The 20,437-nt window shown below is 41.2% G+C and overlaps 1 protein-coding gene across 1 annotated transcript; it reads right to left on the bottom strand.

Moving 5' to 3' along the window:
• Positions 1 to 1,787: 1,787 nt before the first annotated feature.
• twist2 (twist-related protein 2) lies at positions 1,788 to 5,223 on the bottom strand. Its single transcript, XM_037788895.1, has 2 exons — positions 4,391 to 5,223; positions 1,788 to 2,286 (listed from the first exon to the last, which is right to left on the bottom strand). Exon 1 carries the CDS (start codon positions 4,979 to 4,981, stop codon positions 4,442 to 4,444), a length of 540 nt encoding a protein of 179 aa, XP_037644823.1. The 5' UTR covers positions 4,982 to 5,223; the 3' UTR covers positions 1,788 to 2,286; positions 4,391 to 4,441.
• Positions 5,224 to 20,437: the final 15,214 nt, after the last annotated feature.

Genomic DNA, 20,437 nt, shown 5'->3' with positions numbered 1-20,437 from the left:
GAGCATTCCTATTGGCTGTGCTACGGCTGGTGGGCGGTGCTTGGTATTTCCTCAACTGATCTCAACATGGTTGCCGGGTCACAAACTTTCTCATTTTACAGCTAAACAGTACATTACAAGATGTTTCTGAACACATTTTATACGAGAAATAGGCATTACAGTAACAGAGTATTGATTCATATTTGATCAGTACTGCCTAGTTTGACCGTTTGATTGGAGTTTGTGAGTGATTGACAGCTGCTCAGAGACGGCTCTGATTGGTTGTTTTCCTCCGGTCTGTGAAATCTTGCAGATGCCATTAGGAGGACACATGATTTTTTTTCAGATTACTTGTCTCATGCACTTCTGTCAGGATATAGTAACCGTTTTATAAAAATGACTTTTTTGCTCCATTCCCACCCACTGCTGCTTTAATGCATAGTCTTCATGCAGGGAGGGCCATGTCACACCTGAACCAGCAAGATTAGAATTAGTCACAGAGATTACAATGTGGCACACTCCTCTGTGTGTCAGATAAATCACTCAATTTAAAACAGCGTGGCCTTGAAATGAATATAGCCCATTTTCCTTTAGTGTGCCATCAAGTTCAATTTAAAAAAAGCAAAGGGACTTCTTCTCAGATCACTTCAGAGAATGGAGGAGAGCATTTTAACATGCAATACAGAGTCTGCAGAGTGTAAAACTGCCATGTTTACATTTATATGTAGGTGAGTGTGTGTTGCCTCTAATAAATAAATGTATAATGTGCATCAGCAGCAGCAGCAGTAGAAAGCCACTGTGCTGCAGGTGTTTCCCCTTCAAACCACACTGACCTTCAGAGAATCAGACCAACTGGCAAGATTATAATATTTCTCCAAACGTTTAGGCCTTGCCTGTGGAGAACAACAGTGATTTTATAGCAGCATCATCATGCTATATATGGCATTTATTTTCTCCTTAATTCTTTTATTTTGTAATGCAGTTTCCCACCAGGGAAATGTCTGACTGGCATTCCCTGGCCTGGTTCCATCTCAGATCCTAATGTAGATGCACTACACTAATGAAAGGGTAGGGTTTGTTTCACTGGTGATAAAATGATTATAAAAGTGTATAAGTGTGTGCAAAGTAGAGCTGAAACAGCAACAGAGACTCAGCCTGCCATTTACACCAGTAGTTAACAATGAGGCCCTTTCACTGTTTAGATTGCATCTCTAACCACGTCTGGGAAAACGACATGTAAACAATTTGAAATGTTTTAAGAGTGAGATTCAAAGGAATTTCTTCAGTCATCTATTTCCTGTTTTTTTAATTATTATTGTTTTAAAGCTGCAGGCTGAGAGTTCTTGTTCTTATCTGCGGTTGTTGGGGCTCCCTGCTCGTTAAAGAGCCCAAAGGCATCGCTATTTCAACTCGTTATTTAAGCGGACAAGCAGTTTATATGGCCGAGTTTGAAACTGGCTCGAATTTCCTCCACACTGTTAATGAAGCTCTATTTTTTATGGTCGGGTTTTTTTTTTTTTTAAGTCCGCGTTTTCTTTCCATAACAAGAGGAGTGGGAGGAAAAAAAGGTGGATTCTCACACCCAGCAGTGAAAAAAGGGTGTTGTTGTGGTCATTTCTCTCTCCTCTAATCTACAGCAGCCTCAACATGAACACATTCAGGTTGCTCTAAAATCAGTTTTCATTTTAGCATCTTGTTGGGTGGAAATTCAACAGAAATTTGAATTGTATTTGACTTTATTCAGCCGAACTACATGTTGTTATGCTTTAGATTAAAATCAGCTGGAATAATAAAAAAAATCAAGCATATTTCGTTCAAAAATATGTGTTTTAATAAATAAACAAAAACAAAAAATGTACATTGGACGGACTTTGGAGACTTGCTAAACGAAAGTCGGTGAAATAAATCCATGCAGCAAATGACTCTAAATTGCATTTGTCCCTTTACAGGCTATAGGCGTACTTACACAGGTATGTACAATATGCATTCATTTATATATATTTATATATATATTTATTTATACTTTGGTTTTAAAGTCTTTGAAAAACAAAATATATATCCTTCTAGTTGGCTTTTGTTGACATCCAGGCCGAGCTGTAATCTGTATCCCCCCTCTCTCTCGGCCACAAACAGCTCCAGACAGTCAGTATGAATCTGCATCCACACACACACACGCACACGCACGCACACACACTCTCCCCAAGAGTTTGTAGTTGTGGGTCACATTACGTCTCTCCGCCAGGCCTTTGAGGTCGATGGGTTCTTCAATAATCCCTTTGGTCTTCATACTTTGTAGAAGTAAACAGTCTGTGATGGAGGGGAAAGAGATGCATTTAAAAATCATTATTGAAATGTAAACTAACTAACTGGATGCATTTAGTGCAGATATATCTGATGTTTTATTAAAAAAACAACATTGACTGGCTCGCAGCACGTGGGAAGTCATTAATGAATCAGTGATTAGCCACCGAGCTGAGTAAAACCATATGGAGACTGAAAAGGAGCAACATTTTCTATTTGAATGAAGTCCTGCAGCTGCAGGAAAATACAGGTCTTTTTTCTTTTAGTCTGAAACACCTGAGTAAATTCACGCTTTTGTATTTCGCTGCGGATTAGTGGACAGTCCTAAAACAGTAAAACCTAATTCCTCAGAGCAATATTAAACCATAGAAATATATCAGTGAGGTCATTTGTATAAAGGCTATTTTTACAGGCCTTTTCCACGTTTATGAATAATATCCCCATGTGGATTTTGATATTCATTTTTTTCCCATTTTAATCCATGAATTAAAAACCCAAATATTTATTCCTAGAGTATCATTCGTGTGTAGCCACATGTTTTAAGAACGAAAAAGTTGTTATAAGGGATAAGCTACACTTTTCAGTGCTTTGTTATTGTCTTTACGCACGGAGGTCAATTACACTTCAAATGTCCTGTGCGTAAAGTAAATCACTGTAATGAAGCTTATTCGTCTCCGGGCTGGTTTCTATAGACAACAGAGCCTCGCTGATGGGCGGTCTGCTGCTAACTACATGTCAGGCCCACGAGCACCAAACAAACCCTGCTCCTACTAAGTTGAACCCAACGTGTTATTTAGTGTCATCTACTTTGTTTTCAGCTTCAACCCATTTTATAAACTCATTTTACAATACCTGCGTTTTTATTTTGTAAGGGCAATTGTTGGTCAATTCAATGATTATATGAACTTCAAACTTCAAAAGACAGAAAAATTGTCAAGATGTTATCGTCTAGTCGTGATGTCGTGATTTAGTAGATTGCCAGTGCTGCTTGACTTTTGCTTTATCGTTCATCTTTAGTTCACTAAAACCAGTGAGGAGGTGAAACCATAAAGCTCATCTCAGCTGTCAGCTCCTTTGTGATGCAGGATGCGTTGACTTATAACTGTGTGGGTTTTTACTGCAGCACCACTGACAGGGACAGGGACTCTCACGACACGAGCGAACCCGCGCTGCAAAAATCTGCAAAAAAAGAACCGACATCCCGCCTGCCCTGTTAATGCAGGCCTCTGCTTTTTATTGTGTTGCACTGGCTTGAACTTTCATGTCCAGCCGAGCTGCCCATTCCTGCGGTCTGTGCTCAGGAAAGCTCTCTCTCCGTTGTGGATAGAAACGAGCCGCGGTGGCTGTACACAGCTGCGTTCTGCTGCAGCCCAGGATACTGTTTAAAATGCTGTAAAGAGGAGCTGAATACGGATTAAGTCACAACTGGGTGATTGAACGCACGTTTGGTCCAAAATAGATGGTATTTTGGTCATTCGGCCTGGTGTGTGAAAATCACCCAAAACTATTTGAATTAATCCGCCTATACTTCCCTTTTCTCAAAAATTAATACAGTGTTCCCTTTTTTTCTTTCCACATCCTTTCCAACCAAACTTCCGCGCTTCGGTTTGACCGGATACTTTAATGTATCGACCAGTAATCAGCTGGACCAGTTGTCTGTTGGTCTCCAGGCCTTTACGCACAGCAGCATCCGGATGCAGACGCATAAGAGTCGGATCGTTGGAGAGATGCTGAGGCCTCGAAGCGCGCACAGCACAGGAACACGTAAATTAAACATTTTGGTGCACAGCTGACCGTTTTGGTAATCAAATCAACATCTGGGAAAATTCCCAGTACCCAGATAATAATGTGTGAATCAGCCTCATATACATTCACTCCATCTCACATCATCATACTGTTCATTATTTATCAGATCATGTCCTTATGAAGCCCTTATTTATTCACAATGTGTCCAATAATTATTAAAACCATTTTTTTCCTAGAGGTCGTATATGGCTACAGATATTATTATTATTATTAATAATAATAATAATAATAATAATAATAATAATAATAATGATGATAATAATAATAATAGCAGGTTTCCCTTGCTTCAGTGTGTGGTACCCACCGCTTTGGCATAGTGTCCGTGCAGGTCTCTGGGTGTCTCTGTCTCTGGGTGCTAGTGAGTTGCGGACATGGACCAGGCGCCCTCCATCCTCCACACAGAGAACGCGTAACTGAGTCTTTCGTGCGCGACGTAGCTGCAGCTGGACATCTTGTTGTCCATCTCGTCGCTCTGCAGCACCTGACAGAGGAAGTCGATGTACCTGGAGGCGAGCTTCAGGGTCTGGATCTTGCTCAGTTTGTCTGACGGCAGCGTCGGGATGATTTTCCGTAAAGACGTGAAGGCCTCGTTGAGAGACTGAGTCCTCTGTCTCTCCCGGACGTTGGCCAGGCACCGCTGGTTCTGCAGCTCCTCGTACGACTGGTTGCTGCTGCTGGGACTCTGCTTCTTCACCCGTTTCACCGGACCCGGACCCGGACCTGGACCCGGGCTGCTGCTGCCGCCGCTGCTGTCCTCGCTGGACTTCTTGCTGGTTCTCCTCTTGGCCGGGAAGCGTCTCTGTTGTTGTCTGTCCAGCTGTCTGTCCTCCAGCTCCTCCTCGCTGCTCAGCAGACTGTCCACAGGGGACACCGGAGAACCGGACACCTCGTCCATGTCCCTCTGGAACAAATGCAGAGAAAGAGCACCAAACACGCTGTCCACCGTTGAAGCCGTGGTGACAAAAGATGTGTAGATATCCGTAAAGATGAGGAGAAGATGATTAGAAGATGTCTCGCGCTCTGCTGTCTCGCGCCTCGAGCTTCAGAAACAAACTGGTTTCAGACTGAAGGTTGGCACGCTCTCCTTCTCCTCGCGCACGAACTTTTTTCCTTCAATTTTTTGTGAAACTTTATCCCGGTTTCAGATGCTAAATAGTTTTGAGAGTGGAGGGGAGGGGTTGGGAGGGCGGAGGGGGAGCCAGAGAGAGTCCTGGTCCTGCTCCTGGTCCTGGTCCTGGTCCGCTAATCAGCAGGAGGGACCAGTCAGGGTTTCATCTCAAACAAGACACTTTATTTTCTGTCACAAGCAACGGGGATCTGTTTCATTTGTTCCTTTTTGTGCACGGTTAGTCCCGCCATCAAACCGACTGACTTTGTCTTTTTTATTATTATTATTGAAACCACAATTAATCAAATTTCGAATTATGGGTTAATTATTACAAATAGTCCCAATTGAACTTTTGTTGAGCATTTCATATAATCATTTTTATTCATCTTGAATTACTGGTGAAAATATTTAATATATAAGTTAAACAATTTTTGTACAATTAAATAATATTATTCCCTCAAAACAAATATCTCCAAATCTAAAAAAAAAATATCTGAAGTTTGAAGGGTTGTAAAGTCAAACCTCAACTTGAATCATGCGAGTTAATACAAATACCGAATTAACTGCCGTAAACATATATATATTAAGGTTGTATCCCATTATCCGGTCACTTTGTGCATGGCCTTTTCTATATCTGGTCCAACCCTCCATGTACAGTCAACATGATGTTTCCCTCTCTGGGTCTGCGTTCTGCGGAGGCCGATTTACGCACAAAACTTGTCGGAGTTGTGGAAATGTATCCGCTTGATCTTTTAATCGAATCAAATCTGTGCGCTCTCACAGTCTCTATAATGTGGAAATGAAACAGGAAGGAGGCTTAAACTAACCGAGGAGCTCTCCGGTTTCTGCGGATCCCTCCTGTGGACGGTGTGTCCATGCGTTGTGTCAGCGGCCCACCTCTTCATCTGTCAGGTCATGGTTTCCTACACGGAGCGGCACACAGGTGGCTCACATTATACAGCTGGATTTATCCACTGACAAAATGCACAGTTTGTCCAAATCAGCTGACGGACCTCGAGAGGTTTCTGTGGTTCTATATTGTTGTGTTTTTTTTTTTTTGGCTATGGCCAGTGTTCTTTTTCTCCCATGAAAATGCAATTTCACAAGTCATTTTATTTTTATTTTAAATCATCCATCTTTCTTGCAAGATGTTTCTTGACTCATTTTCTTGTCTGTTTATTTGTGTCTTATTTTTTAGAATACAATTTTTAGAAATTTAATATGGTTATTTGTCTCAGAACATATCTTGAACCTTTTTGGCTACTTAACCCACAAAAACATAATACCGGATGATGTTCCTGGTATTATGAGGAACTGGTAATGTGAGTCAAATTGTACTGAATAATTGCCTCTTATTAGGAAGCAATTTTGCTAATTCACACTGTAGGGTACACTTTAGTTCACCGAGAGTGTCTGAAAGTAATCAAACTGCAGTATCTTGAGTGCATTTGCCCATGTTATGTGTGCTGTACGAGTCTGAGGGGGAGACTGGTTGGTGTAAATGGGGCAGAACCGAGTACCTCCTGAAAGTTGCACAACATAGTTTAAACCCATGAGTGCTCGCTTGGTATTGGGACATATCCTGGTTTCCCCTTGAAAGCTCCCCTGGCCTATAGAAAACCCTGGTCTGCTTTGTGTTTTGGGTTCCCCTGATAATGGTGACTGTCACACTTCTTTTAGTCCGTGCCAGAGCTCTTAATTCAGACCCTGGCATGCCTCCGTACATGTCCAAGTGGTTGCATTTTAGTCAATACAACCTCTTTATAAAGCAGGTAATGTTTCACACATGCAAATATGAAAGTAATGCTCAAATAAGTGCGGTGCGTTGCATGAAAGGAGGAACACGCACATGCAGGAGCACACACACTTTCCCTGATTATGCCCTCTGACCTCCTGCTCCCTGCCTCAGCTGCAGGAGGCCTCCATGCCCAGGGGACAAGGTTCTGACTTGCAGAGTGCGAGGCTGATCCTGCACAGCGTCTGTGAGGTAGACTCCGCGTATACACAAGAAGAAAAAGAGCAAGAGGGGGCCCCCGGCCAGCACTTTTCCATCCACTGTATATGCTTCGGGCAATGATAAGCTATGCTCGTATTCAAAAAGGCAAGCAGCGAATGATGAGGATGACAGCCTGCCCCAGGCACAAACTGATTGGAATTCATCCCCGATCATATTCATACTGCAAAAAATAATGTGGAAAAACTGTGAGAAAGCTTAAAGGTGACAATTTAACATTCATTTTTGCAAAATTGGCCCTATAGCATACACACTTTTATCATTTAACTTTGTTTATGGTGTAACAACTATGACATTTTGAGCTTTCCCCATCAAAGTTCATTATATTATATTCAAACATTACCCTGAACTGATCACTTAGTGCAGTGGATCTCAACCAGGAGTCTGGGGACACCCAGGGGTCCTTGAGGGAGTTCCAGGGGGTCCCCAGAAAAATGGGGAGTAGTTTATTTTTTCACTATTTGATTCACTACAGAAGTGAGCCCAATATGAGTAAGATCATACTGGAGGTTTCACTTCTTCCACGGTTATCTCCTCGCATCCGATTTGACTGTTATCAGGCCATTAAATGTGCGTTATCAGTCATAATAAGCCTTATAGATATGGGTCAGTAGGGGCTTACTACGCCAACTACGTTGTAAAAGTAAATGAAACGTTACGTTTTGAATACAAACAAAACAGCTTGTTTAGGTTTCGGCAAAAAAAGCCACTTAGTGAAGTTTAGGGAAAAAGATCTTATTTTGGCTTAAAATAACATTTCAAAAGTGAAAGCAAAACGTAACGCTTGTGAACACAAAGACAACTACATGTTGTTGGTTTCATATTGAATGCAAACCCCAGTCTCCTGGGTGAGAACCCTGTGATATGTATCCCATCCATCACCATCACCCTAACCTCCACGCCATGTGGAGGTTCACGCTATCTATACTACAGCGCCTGACTTCTGCTTTTGCTCCGTCATAATTACTGCGGTCGCTAGAGGTCGCTGTCGTGCTATTTTATTCCCTCTTTTTGTGAACGACCATGTGAATCGATGGTAAAACCTACTATTGAGTGTAGTAGGCCCCTACTGACCCACATCTATGAGGCTTATAACCTCTGATAACGCCCTATTTAAAGCAGCAGTAGGCAAGTTGGAGCAAATATGATTAAAACAAGTTATTTTTATAAAATTGGCACTATATCCTGACAGTACTGCATGAGACAGGTAATCTGAAAAAAAATCATGTACGTCTGAGTCCTCCAGTGTCCTCCGGTGCTCCTAATGGTATCTGCAAGATTTCACAGACCGGAGGAAAACAACCAATCAGAGCTGAGCTGGAGCCTTGCCGTCTCTGAGCAGCTGTCAATCACTCACAAACTCCAATCAAATAGTCAAACTAGGCAGCGCTGATCAGATATGAATCAATATTCTGTTACTGTAATGCCTATTTCTCGCATCAAATGCAGCAGCTATGTTGAGATCAGTTGAGGAAATACCAAGCACCGCCCACCAGCCAGAGCAAACTTCCTCATTCTACAGCTAATCGGTACACTACAAGATGTTTCTGAACACATTTGACACGAGAAATAGGCATTACAGTATCAGAATATTAATTCATATTTGATCAGCGCTGCCTAGTTTGACCGTTGGATCGGAGTTTGCGAGTGATTGACAGCTGCCTCCGTTGAATGATCAGCCAATAGGAACGCTCTCTCTCTGAAATGACCTGTGATTGGTCAAAGTCGATTTTTTAAAGTCTGAAAACAGAGCCATGAGGAGGTGCAGAAGTCTAGTTTTCTTTCAGAACACCTGAATTACAATATGCTGAAAAGTTATTATGGAATTTTTGCCCAATGATGGCAAAAAATATTCTGCCTACTGCAACTTTAATGACCTGATAACAGTCTTATTGGTTTCTCCCCAACTGTAAGCGAAATCTTATCAATTGGGGGTGCGTGACCTCATGTGTATCAATTTTTGGGGTCCCTGACATGGAGAAGATTGAGAACCACTGACTTAGTGTACCTCAGAGAAGTCTGGGAAAACTTTTTGAAATTCAAATATAGGCCGTAAGACTCATAAGAGGAAGTTACTGGCTCATTTGCTCTTTTATCCCCTGTGGATGTCAGTAAGTGATTCATGTATATCTCACCCAACGCTCATCGGAGAAGAGAGGAATTCTTGGTCGCTGTGGCAAGAACCCCCTGAGAGAGATGAAGGGAGCGAGAGAAGGAGAGGCAAAATGAAGTGAGAGACAGAAGAGAGAGAGAGAGAGAGAGAGAGAGAGAGAGAAAGGATGACCTGCCTCTCAGATCAAAGATGAGCTCGGGCCATAATTCAGCAGAGCAGGATGACGTACCTCTGTCTTGTCTGACACCTTTAAACCCGGCTCCACATGAGTCGAGGGCATGGCCTCAATAAGCACAGATCCTCTCTGCTGTCACATCAGTGAAAACACATCCTTGTCGCATGCATGCGCGGCCTTCCGCCCTTCACATCTAACTTCGTAAATAGAAACGACCGCTCGCGAGACAAGAAGCGAGGCCGAGAGGTGTTGAGAGATAAAAAACAGAACAGATCGGAGAGGAGAAGAACAGACCAAAACAGAGCAAAGAGGGCCAAATGTATGGATGCGTGATGATTCCCTCAGTCTTTGATCTGACAGAGAGGGCTATGGATGTGTGAGCGAAGTTATGGAAGAGATGATTTGTTAAAGGCCGTGATGAGTGGAATTTTACCGTCCATGTGCCTGCCAGGGTCGGTTACCTTTAACTTCCACCCCCCCAAACACTTGTGAGGCTCACCCCAAATGATCTTGGCAAGAGGATCTAAAGCCATGGCCTGTGTGCAAGCATATTTCTGCTTGTGTATGTGTGTGTGTTTGTGTCTGTGTGCTTTTAAACTCATGTACAGTATATATTATCACCTGATTATTGAATGCAGTGTCTACATCTGTCTTTCCGTATCTGCACTTGTGTGTGTGTGTGTGTGTGTGTGTGTGTGTGTCAGAAAGTGATTCAAGATGAACCAAAGATGTTCAGCAGGGGAAATGCCCAGCTGGTTCTCATTGCACAGAATTGCAGGATTTCTAAGGTAATATGACCAATTAATTGTGCTTGAATGATACATGGTGGTTTCATACTCAGTAGCTTTACACAGTGGCCAATGGTGTGGTAATACCTATTGCATAAAACGGATACATGTTGATTCAACCCGATCTCATGGGAAGGCGTATAAATAGCACGACATTTCTAGGACATGTGCACGCCTCTTTTCGTGTGTCATATTTACTCTACGCAACCAAACTACCGTTACTGTTAGTAAAGTTAGGTTTAGGCAACAAAACCACTTTGTTAGGTTTAGGAAAAACATCATTGTTGGGCGTGAACTAGGGAAAATGTGTACGGAAACAACGTAACAGAAGTATGGAAACCAAGTCACAAATATAACTTAAAAATAACTCAACATCACTTTGAGACACGAACGGCGGTCTCGAACACTGCTCTCCTGGTTTAAAGTCCTGTGTTTGTTCCTGATTCGACTGTTATCAGCTCATTAAATGTGCATTATCAGTCATTATAAGCCTCATAGATGTGGGTCAGTAGGGGCCTGCTACGCCTACTACGTTGTAAAAGTGAAAGCAAAAACTTAAAAAATTCTAACACGTTGCCAAACTGAATGAAATGTTACGTTTTGAACACAAACAAAACAGCTTCTTTCGGTTTGGGCAACAAAACCACTTAGTTATGTTTAGGGAAAAATATTATGTTTTTGCTTAAAATAACTAGCCGAAGTATGAAAATGAAAAAAAGTAAAACTTAAGGTTGTGAACACAAAGACAACTACATGTGTCAAAGTCCTGCATTTTGTGTCCCATCCATCGACCCTGCAAGGAGTTTCATGCCGTCCAGACTGCAGCGCCTCACTTCCGCCTTTCCTCCTGTCATAATTACTACGGTCGCTAGATGGTGCTGTCGTCTTCTTTTCCTTCATTTGGTGATCTACCATGTGAATAAATGATAAAAACCTACTGGTGGGGGTAGCAGGCCCCTACTGACCCAAATTTGTTATGACTTTATCCTCATTATATTACGACTTTTTTTAACGTAAAGTTATGACTTTATTCTCGTAATATTATGACTTTATTCTTGAAATCTCCGACTTTTTTTCCCTCAATGTGGCCCTAATACTCCGAAGTACATTTGCTATTAGGCCCTCACTGCATTAGACTTATATGCTATATACTTAGACTAAAAACTGTGTTACCTTCATCACAATGCTTCTTTTTTTTTGTGCCTAAAATGGCTGTTTTGATAGTAAAGGTTGCTGACCCCTGGTCTAACTGAATGGTGTGTTGGACCCATCCACCTCTGTCTTTCTCACTTTTTATTTTACGCCACTAACTCTGAACACAGCATATGTACAGAGATGCGTTTACATTGCAGTCAGTACAGACTACAAGCCAAAAGCAAGAATGTTGTTCTTATTTCACCCTAAATGACTTGCGAATTACCGTGTCATTCATACGCCATTTAGTGCAGCTAGGCAGGTTGAATACCTGCGAACAGCAAAAAAAACAACAACAAAAAAAACGTCAAGGCAAACGCAAACAAAATTAAAAAACTAAAAATGACTGGACTCCCCCATGACAAACACAACATCAACGATTTCAGCTCAGCTGCTCCTTCTTTAGACCATATCTTATTCTTTCATGGTATCATAAAGAATTTAATTAAAAAAACATTTTCTTAGTTGCTGTTTTTTCTACCTAAAACCCTGGACTTCACTAAGAAGTGGTGTGGCCCCAGAGTTTGACAAAAACAAAAGCTATGTCTGTTTTATTGCACAGTTCTTTTCCAGTAAATTGTGAAAATGTGACTCACAAGTGTGAATAAGAACTTGCACATCAGACTCGATGGCATTCGGAAATTAGTGTTGAATTAGCATGAAAAACATAAAAAACATTGCAGCCTTTATATGAAAAACAATGATATCAATCAGTATTGTTTTGTTAAAAATAGTTACTCAAGTTCTTCTTCTGCAATTGCAGTTTCCCGACACACGCAGACACAGGTTTTCATTTACATGAAATAACAAAAGCGGCACTCAACAATATCAGTCCCAGGCAGTGTTTCTAATAAGAGCCTGTACTTAGCAGAGGCCTCGACAGTGAATGAAACAACAGGCAATATCGGTGAAAGGTACATATTGGGCAATAAAACCATATGCACCTCCACTCATAGAGTCATTCTTCAGTAACTCTCAGCAACGCCAAGCGCCCATTCATTCATATATCCACACTTCTCCTTTCTGCTGCCCCAGGGCTGATGACAAGGTGTTTCTGAAATCGCATTAGGGGCCCTTTCATAAAGGTTTCATTGGGGAGTGTGTAACAGCTTGAAGCATTTAGGCTTTGTTTAATACGATGCAGACTCGCTGCTCAATGCTTTGTCTCCTGTGTGGAAAGGAGCCCGGGATGCCTGAGACCCCCACTGTCAGCGTTTGCTTTGATATCTGGAGATGGAGGGGGGAAACGGGGCAGAATAAACCCCCCTCACCCTTACACACACACACACACACACACACACACACACACACACACCACTACCAACCCACCTGTATGCTCAATAACTGGCTCTGCCCTGCTGCCCTGTAGAGTTATGGCCATCCAATGAACAAGCCGAGCTTTGAAGTGCAGCTCTCCAAGGCTTTACACCCTGTGGGAGATGTGCGTGGAGAAAAAAGAAATGTTGATATACAGTACTGTGTCCATTTCAGGCATATGCTGTATCTGTTAGGTCAGGTAGTCTAGATCCAAAACCATAACTGCTCATCAAAATGAAGCTGAAAAAGATCAATACATAAAAAGATATTTAGAAAAAATCTATTACATGGCGATTTTTTCCCCATATACACACACAGTAGGATCAATCTGGGGTTCAGTGTGTACCTCACGCACACTTTGACACGTGGACAGGTGTAACTCTATATTTACTAGGGCAGCCAAAGTTAACGTGGTATTAAGTTGTTACCGCAAATTTGTTTTAATGTCACTCATTTTTTTAATTGATCTTTCGGACATCATACTGGGCTGAGTTTTAAAGCTGGAGTGAAGATACTGGCATCAAATTATAAAGCCTAAGAAATCCATCGGTACCAACCATGTCATACTAGCTTGTCGCGAAAGAGGTTAAATAACGCTCCAAACTTCCGTTAAATTTTGGCGAGGAAAAACTGTCATGGCCATTTTCAAAGGGCCCCTTGACTTCTGACCTCCAGATATGTGAATGTAAATGGGTTCTATAGGTACCCACGAGTCTCCCCTTTACAGACATGCCCACTTTATGATAATCACATGCAGTTTGGGGCAAGTCATAGTCAAGTCAGCACACTGACACACTGACACACTGACACACTGACAGCTGTTGTTGCCTGTTGGGCTGCAGTTTGCCATGTTATGATTGGAGCATATTTTTTCTGTTAAATGCAGTACCTGTGAGGGTTTCTGGACAATATCTGTCATTGTTTTGTGTTGTTAATCGATTGTCCATAAATATATACATACATTAATTAGCAATTAATCACAATTAACTATGGACAATCATGCGATTAATACATATTTTAATCGATTGACAGCCCTAAAATATAATCATACCTTTGCATAAAGCAAGCATATTTGTCCACTCCCCTGTTGATAAGAGTATTACATATTTGACAAATCTCCCTTTGAGGTACATTTGAACAGATACAAAAAATGTTTTAAATATTTTAATTGACTGACAGCCCTAGTTCAAATGTGATCTTGTAAAATTTAGTTTTTGGTGAGAAACTTGAGGCGGATCAATGTGTATATGTACTATACTATATATATACAGTATATTAGGGCTGCCAAAGTTAACATGATAATAACGTGTTAACAGAAATTAGTTTTAACATCACTAATATATATCTATATATATATCTATATATATATATAGATATAAATATATATATAAACTCAAGCAACTCTCAGCACAAACCTTAAATTCAACCCACACTCAACTCCACTTCATTGAGTTGACAGTTACAACAAACAGTGTTACCAGAGCAATTTTGTTGGCTATAACACAATTATATTCATTATGCATGTACTACTTCCAGAATCTGAACTTTACCCGGGCTAAAAAAGAGGGAAGGGGGGAGTGGGGACTGGGGGAGGTCTTGTTTGATAGGGTCAGAGTAAATTTGCAGACAAATGACAGAGAGCCCGTGCACTCTGGTGCTGATGGGGCAGCCTCCTGCGCAAATAATGCAGCGTAATTAGTGCTGCACTTGTGACCCTGGTGCCAAGGTTAGCATGGCGGTTGCCCCCCCGGGTTTGCAGTGCGATGTGTTAGCCAGGTGGCCCGGCTAGACTGGGCTGAAGCGAGGTTAGACTCAGCTCGCGTTGTTTGGGGGAGGCTGGGCAAACAGTAGTGGTATTTGTTCTGCTGATTGGGCTAGGACAAGTAGGGGTGAAGATCAGCGGATGTCAACACGGGGGTGGCATTTACAGTCCACTGTCACTCCCTCAATGTCACCTGTGTCACCAACAACACCCTCAGCTCTGTTAAAGACTGGACTGTTCGTTTATCCTGAAGCTACAGGGCAATGAATCTTCTCTGTGTGGCCCAAACTAGTAGAATAATTTATGAAGTTACACTCCTGAGGGGTGTGTTTCATTTCACTACAGCTCACACTGCGAACACCTTTAGTGCCTGACAAGCTGACACTGTTTATTTCTCTCCATGCAGCGTGTTTGCTCTGGTCACCAGGAGGGCTGCAGTTCTAATCCCAGGAGGAAATTATCGAATGTTCCAGGGCTCATCTGAGAAGGCTTCAAATGCGCGCCCCCCCCACTGTTCAGGGCCCTTGAGCGCAGGCCCCCCCGGGACACATTGTAAAGACGACATCGCATTTCTCCCTCACACACTCTGATCTGAGTTATTAGCTCTGAGGCTAAGAGTGTGGTTTTGTGAAGAGGAGCTGTAATGTGAAAAACAGGTGAGCTATTTAACTAGAGTTTCACAGCTTTTAAAGTGCCAACACACTGGGTCACCATGGCGATGAGTGCAGGGTGGAAGGCTTCTGGGGAGTCAGCATTTTTGCTTTTTTTTTTAGAGTGGTGGATGTTTGTTTTTTGTAAGTTATTTGCGTTAGTCAGTTTCAGCCCGGTCTCATTCTCAGGGCGTCAAATACCGACGTACAAAGCACCCTTCACTCTGGATGAGACGCGCCGGGCTTTCAGCTAACTCCACTGTAAACCCGTCCGCAGTAACATTAGAGTCCGCACACCGGACTTTCACCCAGGAGACCACTGTTTGTGCCCCGTGTGAAACCAAAAGTCAACATTATTTTAAGTTCCAAAAGTACATTACGTACAGTAACATATTTATAACTGAAGGATACATAACTGAAGTTACGCGGATTATGAACACTATTGCACAATTTGAAATATGTCACCTCAAAGAAAAGGAAAACCGGCACAGGTTGTGGCTGTCAGTATTGAGACAATCCCTCTGCACACAACAATACCTTGTGATGTACTGTTCGACATCAAACATCCAACATACTGAACATGGCAGTTTTTTTGGAAAAGAAATGTAATGATACATCCTTGACCTTTAACGCTAGGGTTGAGAATGGTAATGTATGCTACATTTTAAAAATGATCGAACCGAAAAACCCAGCCCAGTGTTGCCAACTCTTTCCCAATGAAAGTAGCACTAGCTCCAATAGTCCCCCAAAATTGTCATTGTGAACAACGACCATGGCTATTACTCACAGCTGTCAAGTCAGCAGCTTGTGGAAGACTCCGGTGATGCACAATGAGTGCACGGGCAGAGTGTGCACAGGCAGGCAGGTAGGCCGTCCAATCATTTCATTGGGACCGATGTGATATAGCAGCCATATTTTCCCTTCACAACAATGTCTGTTCGTGTAGCAAACAAGAGTTTGCCATCCCACTAACACCTAAATATCAGCTGCTTCTGTTATAGATTATAATTTACAGTCTTTAATGCACTTTATTTTCTTTTTTAATATTTACATATCATCTGTCACTGTCAATATAAATCCTACTCACTGCACATATAGATATATATACATGTACATAATGCACATAATCATCCAGTCCATGTATATCCATTCGGTATTTATTTCTTTGCACTATTTGTATTGTTTAAAACTCACAGAACACTTTGCGCTTTATATACATTTATAGAATATTTATATATATATATATTCACACCTATTTTATCACCACTTGTGAACCTAACCGTTTTGTCTATTCCTCGCCTTTATTTGTTCAGCTTTGTTGTCCTTGTCCCTATAGCTGTTATTTCTATTTCTGTGCAAGTATGTTTACAGAGATGCATAAAAGATGCATCAAATTCCTTGTATGTATGTATTTGGCATATCAAGCTGATTCTGATCCGTAAGGCTTATGGATCAAGTGTTATTTATGAGATATTTAGTATTTTTAACCTAAGATAACTGTGGCCTAAACTCAGGGCCTTAAAGACAACGTCTAAGTAAGCAGTTTTACAGAACACCATCTTTTTTAAGAAAACACATTTTGGTATAAACATTTAGCTGCAGAGTTTTCGATTTGACAGATTTTTGACCTCTCGACTTGGCTGTTTCAGATCTCCTCCATCCAGACCCCTACATTGTTCCAACAGGATGTGATGCACTAATTATATTTACAAGTGCAAGGCCCAGTCTCCACAGTTACACCGACATGATAAACACACCTGCCGGCCGATGGCAGAGCAGCCTCACAGTGTTTGTCAGTGCAAGTCTGCCGGATGTTAAATCAATAAACTACCTCAATGCAAAAAGCGAAGCCTGATGCAGTCCACAGACTGGAAGTCTTACTCATTCTGGCGCACGAAATGTTCCGCTTGGCTGAATCATATCTCATCTGAATGGTATTTAGAGCTGTTTTCGACGGGTCAAGATCTCACGGCGATGGCTAGAAAATACTGCATGACATTATATTTCTAAACGTTATCCATTTGGTTTCTTGAATACATAAATACTTATATAAATGGCTAATTATATAGTCTGACAAAAACAACAACTTAGCTTTCACTGGAGCTTTCAACCGTATCTCATGAGCATCATCAGTGAGTGAAGTTTGCTCAGTTGTCATGAAGTTAAGCTTTTTCTTTTTTTAAATAGTTTATTATATACTTTGTGTTTGTCTCCTCTGTTACCTTTAAAAATACAGAGGAGTGCTATCATGTTGTCAGTAATGCTCGACTACATTTATATAAATATTAGGGCCTTCAAAGTTAGTTGTTAGTTTGTTGCCTGTTGGGCTGCAGTTTGCCATGTTATGATGTGAGCATATTATTTATGCTAAATGCAGTACCTGTGAGGGTTTCTGGACAATATCTGTCGTTGTTTTGTGTTGGTAAATGATTTCCATTTGCATAAAGCAGCATATTTGTCCACTCCCATGTTGATAAGAGTATTAAATACTTGACAAATCTCCCTTTAAGGTACATTTTGAACAGATAAAAAATATGCAATTAATCCTGATTAATTATGGACAATCATGCGATTAATCACGATTAAATATTTTTAATCGAATGACAGCCCTAATACATCTGAATAATTATTTAATTTTAGTTAATATTTTATTCATTACATTTCTTTGTCAAATATTTGATAGCTCATTATGTAAATCAGCAGGGTGTATTTACATCACATATTGAAATATCACCCCTCAGTAGTGACAGCTTTTGTACTTGTTTGTGAGTTTCAAATTTAGGATGAAGTGCTTATTTTTCAGCTTTGTATGGCTGACATGTGCAGCCTGAATATATATCAAATACTGCACTGACACAGAGCTTAACAAATATCAGACCTGGTCACAACAGTTAATGATACATCTTTCCAAAGCTCAGTTCTTAAAGATGACACAAAGCATCAAAAACTAAATCCCTTAATAGATTTCGCCAACTAATACCACTAGAGGGACCCAGGGGTCACTGAGCACCAGAGTGCCACAAAGGTCACTAGCAATCTGGTGATTGGTACCATTAAAAGGGTTAAGGTAATTAGAAGTGTTGTCTATGCTGTACAATTAAGTTCTAAATTATATTTCATATGTGTTTTTTTATTGAGTCATGTTCTTCAGCACAACCTGTTTCTTACATAACCCAGGGTCCCTTGTGTGCATTTACATCAAACAGGTGTACAGTATGTAAAAGGAGTCCCGACAACATCTGCGGCACCTGTAAGAGCAGCGACTCACTTAAGTGTTTGAACACACACATGCTCACGCAAAGGGGGACAATGGGGCAGGTTTTCTCCCCAAGAATCCACTTGTCCAATTTAATTTTATAGCACTTTTGCTGAGTAACAGGCTAAATATTTGATGTTTATTTGCATCTCATTCATTTGGTCTCCAGAATAACTCGGGGGCCCGTTTTTTATTTTCCGTGTCCAAAACTCTCAAACCAGAAATTCATCAGAGTATACATCACTCATAGGCTTTGTCTGTGCAGACGTAGTGTATATCTCTCAACTGGGTCTTTAATTGTTTCCTTAGGGCTCCATTAGTGAGCACTAAAATGACATGTGTAGAAGAAGAATGGGTGTGTTGTTGACTCCCTTCGCCTGTTTTACACATCTGACCTGCACGCTTGGAGCAGCGTCTGTAGAATGTTGAGAGAAAAGCTCAGACTATGGCAAAATACGCTGTTGAAAAAAAGCCGTGACATTTCGCATCTTTACACGCTGCGTCGTACGCTAGCGTCTGAAGTGGTTGAGTAACAATTTTGTGCAGTGTGGATGTGGTGCTACACTGGCATGTGTGAGGAAAAACCATAGACTGTATATAAGAAGTGGACGTAGTCAATGTGATGTCACCCAGTGGTTTGTGGACTGCTGTTTTGAAGCCTGGAGTTTGGCATTTTGGCCGACGCCATGTTGTTTTTTTGGAACCAGAAGTGACACAAGAGGGGGAAACTAAGTACAACCGAACACTGAATAAGACATTTTTAGGCGACCAAAATGTTACAATTAACTTGCATGAACTGTTACCAACACACTGTGAAAGGGTTAAAGTTCTAACGCGAAAACGTGGACAACTCCCAGACCGGACAACGCCGTGGTAGTGACCTGTCAATCACAAGGTAGCCCCGCCCTAAAGCATCCCCTGCTTTATGGTCTATCTGACTCTAAATGGGACCATAATTTACTGAATGAACATCATGCTGTATTGAAGAGGACTTGAAACTAGCGATTGAGACCATAAACTCATGTTTACAATGTTTACTGAGGTAATAAATCAAGTGAGAAGTAGGCTCATTTTCTCATAGACTTCTATACAATCAGACTTCTTTTTGCAACCAGAGGAGTCTCCCCCTGCTGGCTGTTAGAAAGAATGCCAGTTTAAGGCACTTCCACGATGGCTTCACTTTTCAAAACCGGAGGCAACCCGCTGGGAAAAAACAAAAGTAGCTATAGATTGGAACAGTGTATACAACTCTTCTATTCCTACATCTACATACTTCTACTCTTCTATAGTTAGCTCTGTCTAACTTGCTGGTATAATTACATAGCATGGAGAATATATTAAAACATATGTATTTATAGCTGAGGCCTTAACCTTTCATTCGCTGCTGGTTAGAATATTGTAACATAGATTACACCAAAGAGGGAAAAGTGTGCCAACCAACCCCGGTCTCCCCTACTTGATAAATGAGTTCTTCTCATGTAACAAATCTGTGATTCAGAGTATTTACCCGATCAGTTGTTTCCATTTATCACTAATTTCTACTATAGCTCCATGATGATGCCAGTTGTTACTGTTTTATTTTTGGGAAAGTTTTCATGTCCCTAGATGATGACATTTTTTTTAGAAAGACATAAGATAGATTTCAACCCGCTGGTTAGAAGAAGAACCAGCAGTCCATCCATCTGCTGTTAGGCACAGCAGTAGTTTCAGGCTGGGAATAACACTCACTCTCTGACTTACTTCACAGTGTTGACTACATTTATGGGGTGTGTGTAATAATAAATTGGTTAGACTTAGTCCTCCAGTAGGAATAGAAATATCCATCCGAATGAGTCATCAATGAAGCTAAGAAATCAGGTGCAGAGAGAGATCACATGCTTGACTGACCCCTGGAACACATTAAACTAAAGACCGTAAAACAAAAATATATTATACCACAAATACAGTGGAACCCGCTTATAGTGTTCACTGTAT

The sequence above is a fragment of the Sebastes umbrosus genome, chromosome 13, assembly GCF_015220745.1.
Source record: "Sebastes umbrosus isolate fSebUmb1 chromosome 13, fSebUmb1.pri, whole genome shotgun sequence".
Classification (NCBI taxonomy): domain Eukaryota; kingdom Metazoa; phylum Chordata; class Actinopteri; order Perciformes; family Sebastidae; genus Sebastes; species Sebastes umbrosus.
Note: the sequence above shows the minus strand (reverse complement) of the source record. Positions and strands in the feature narration are given on the sequence as shown.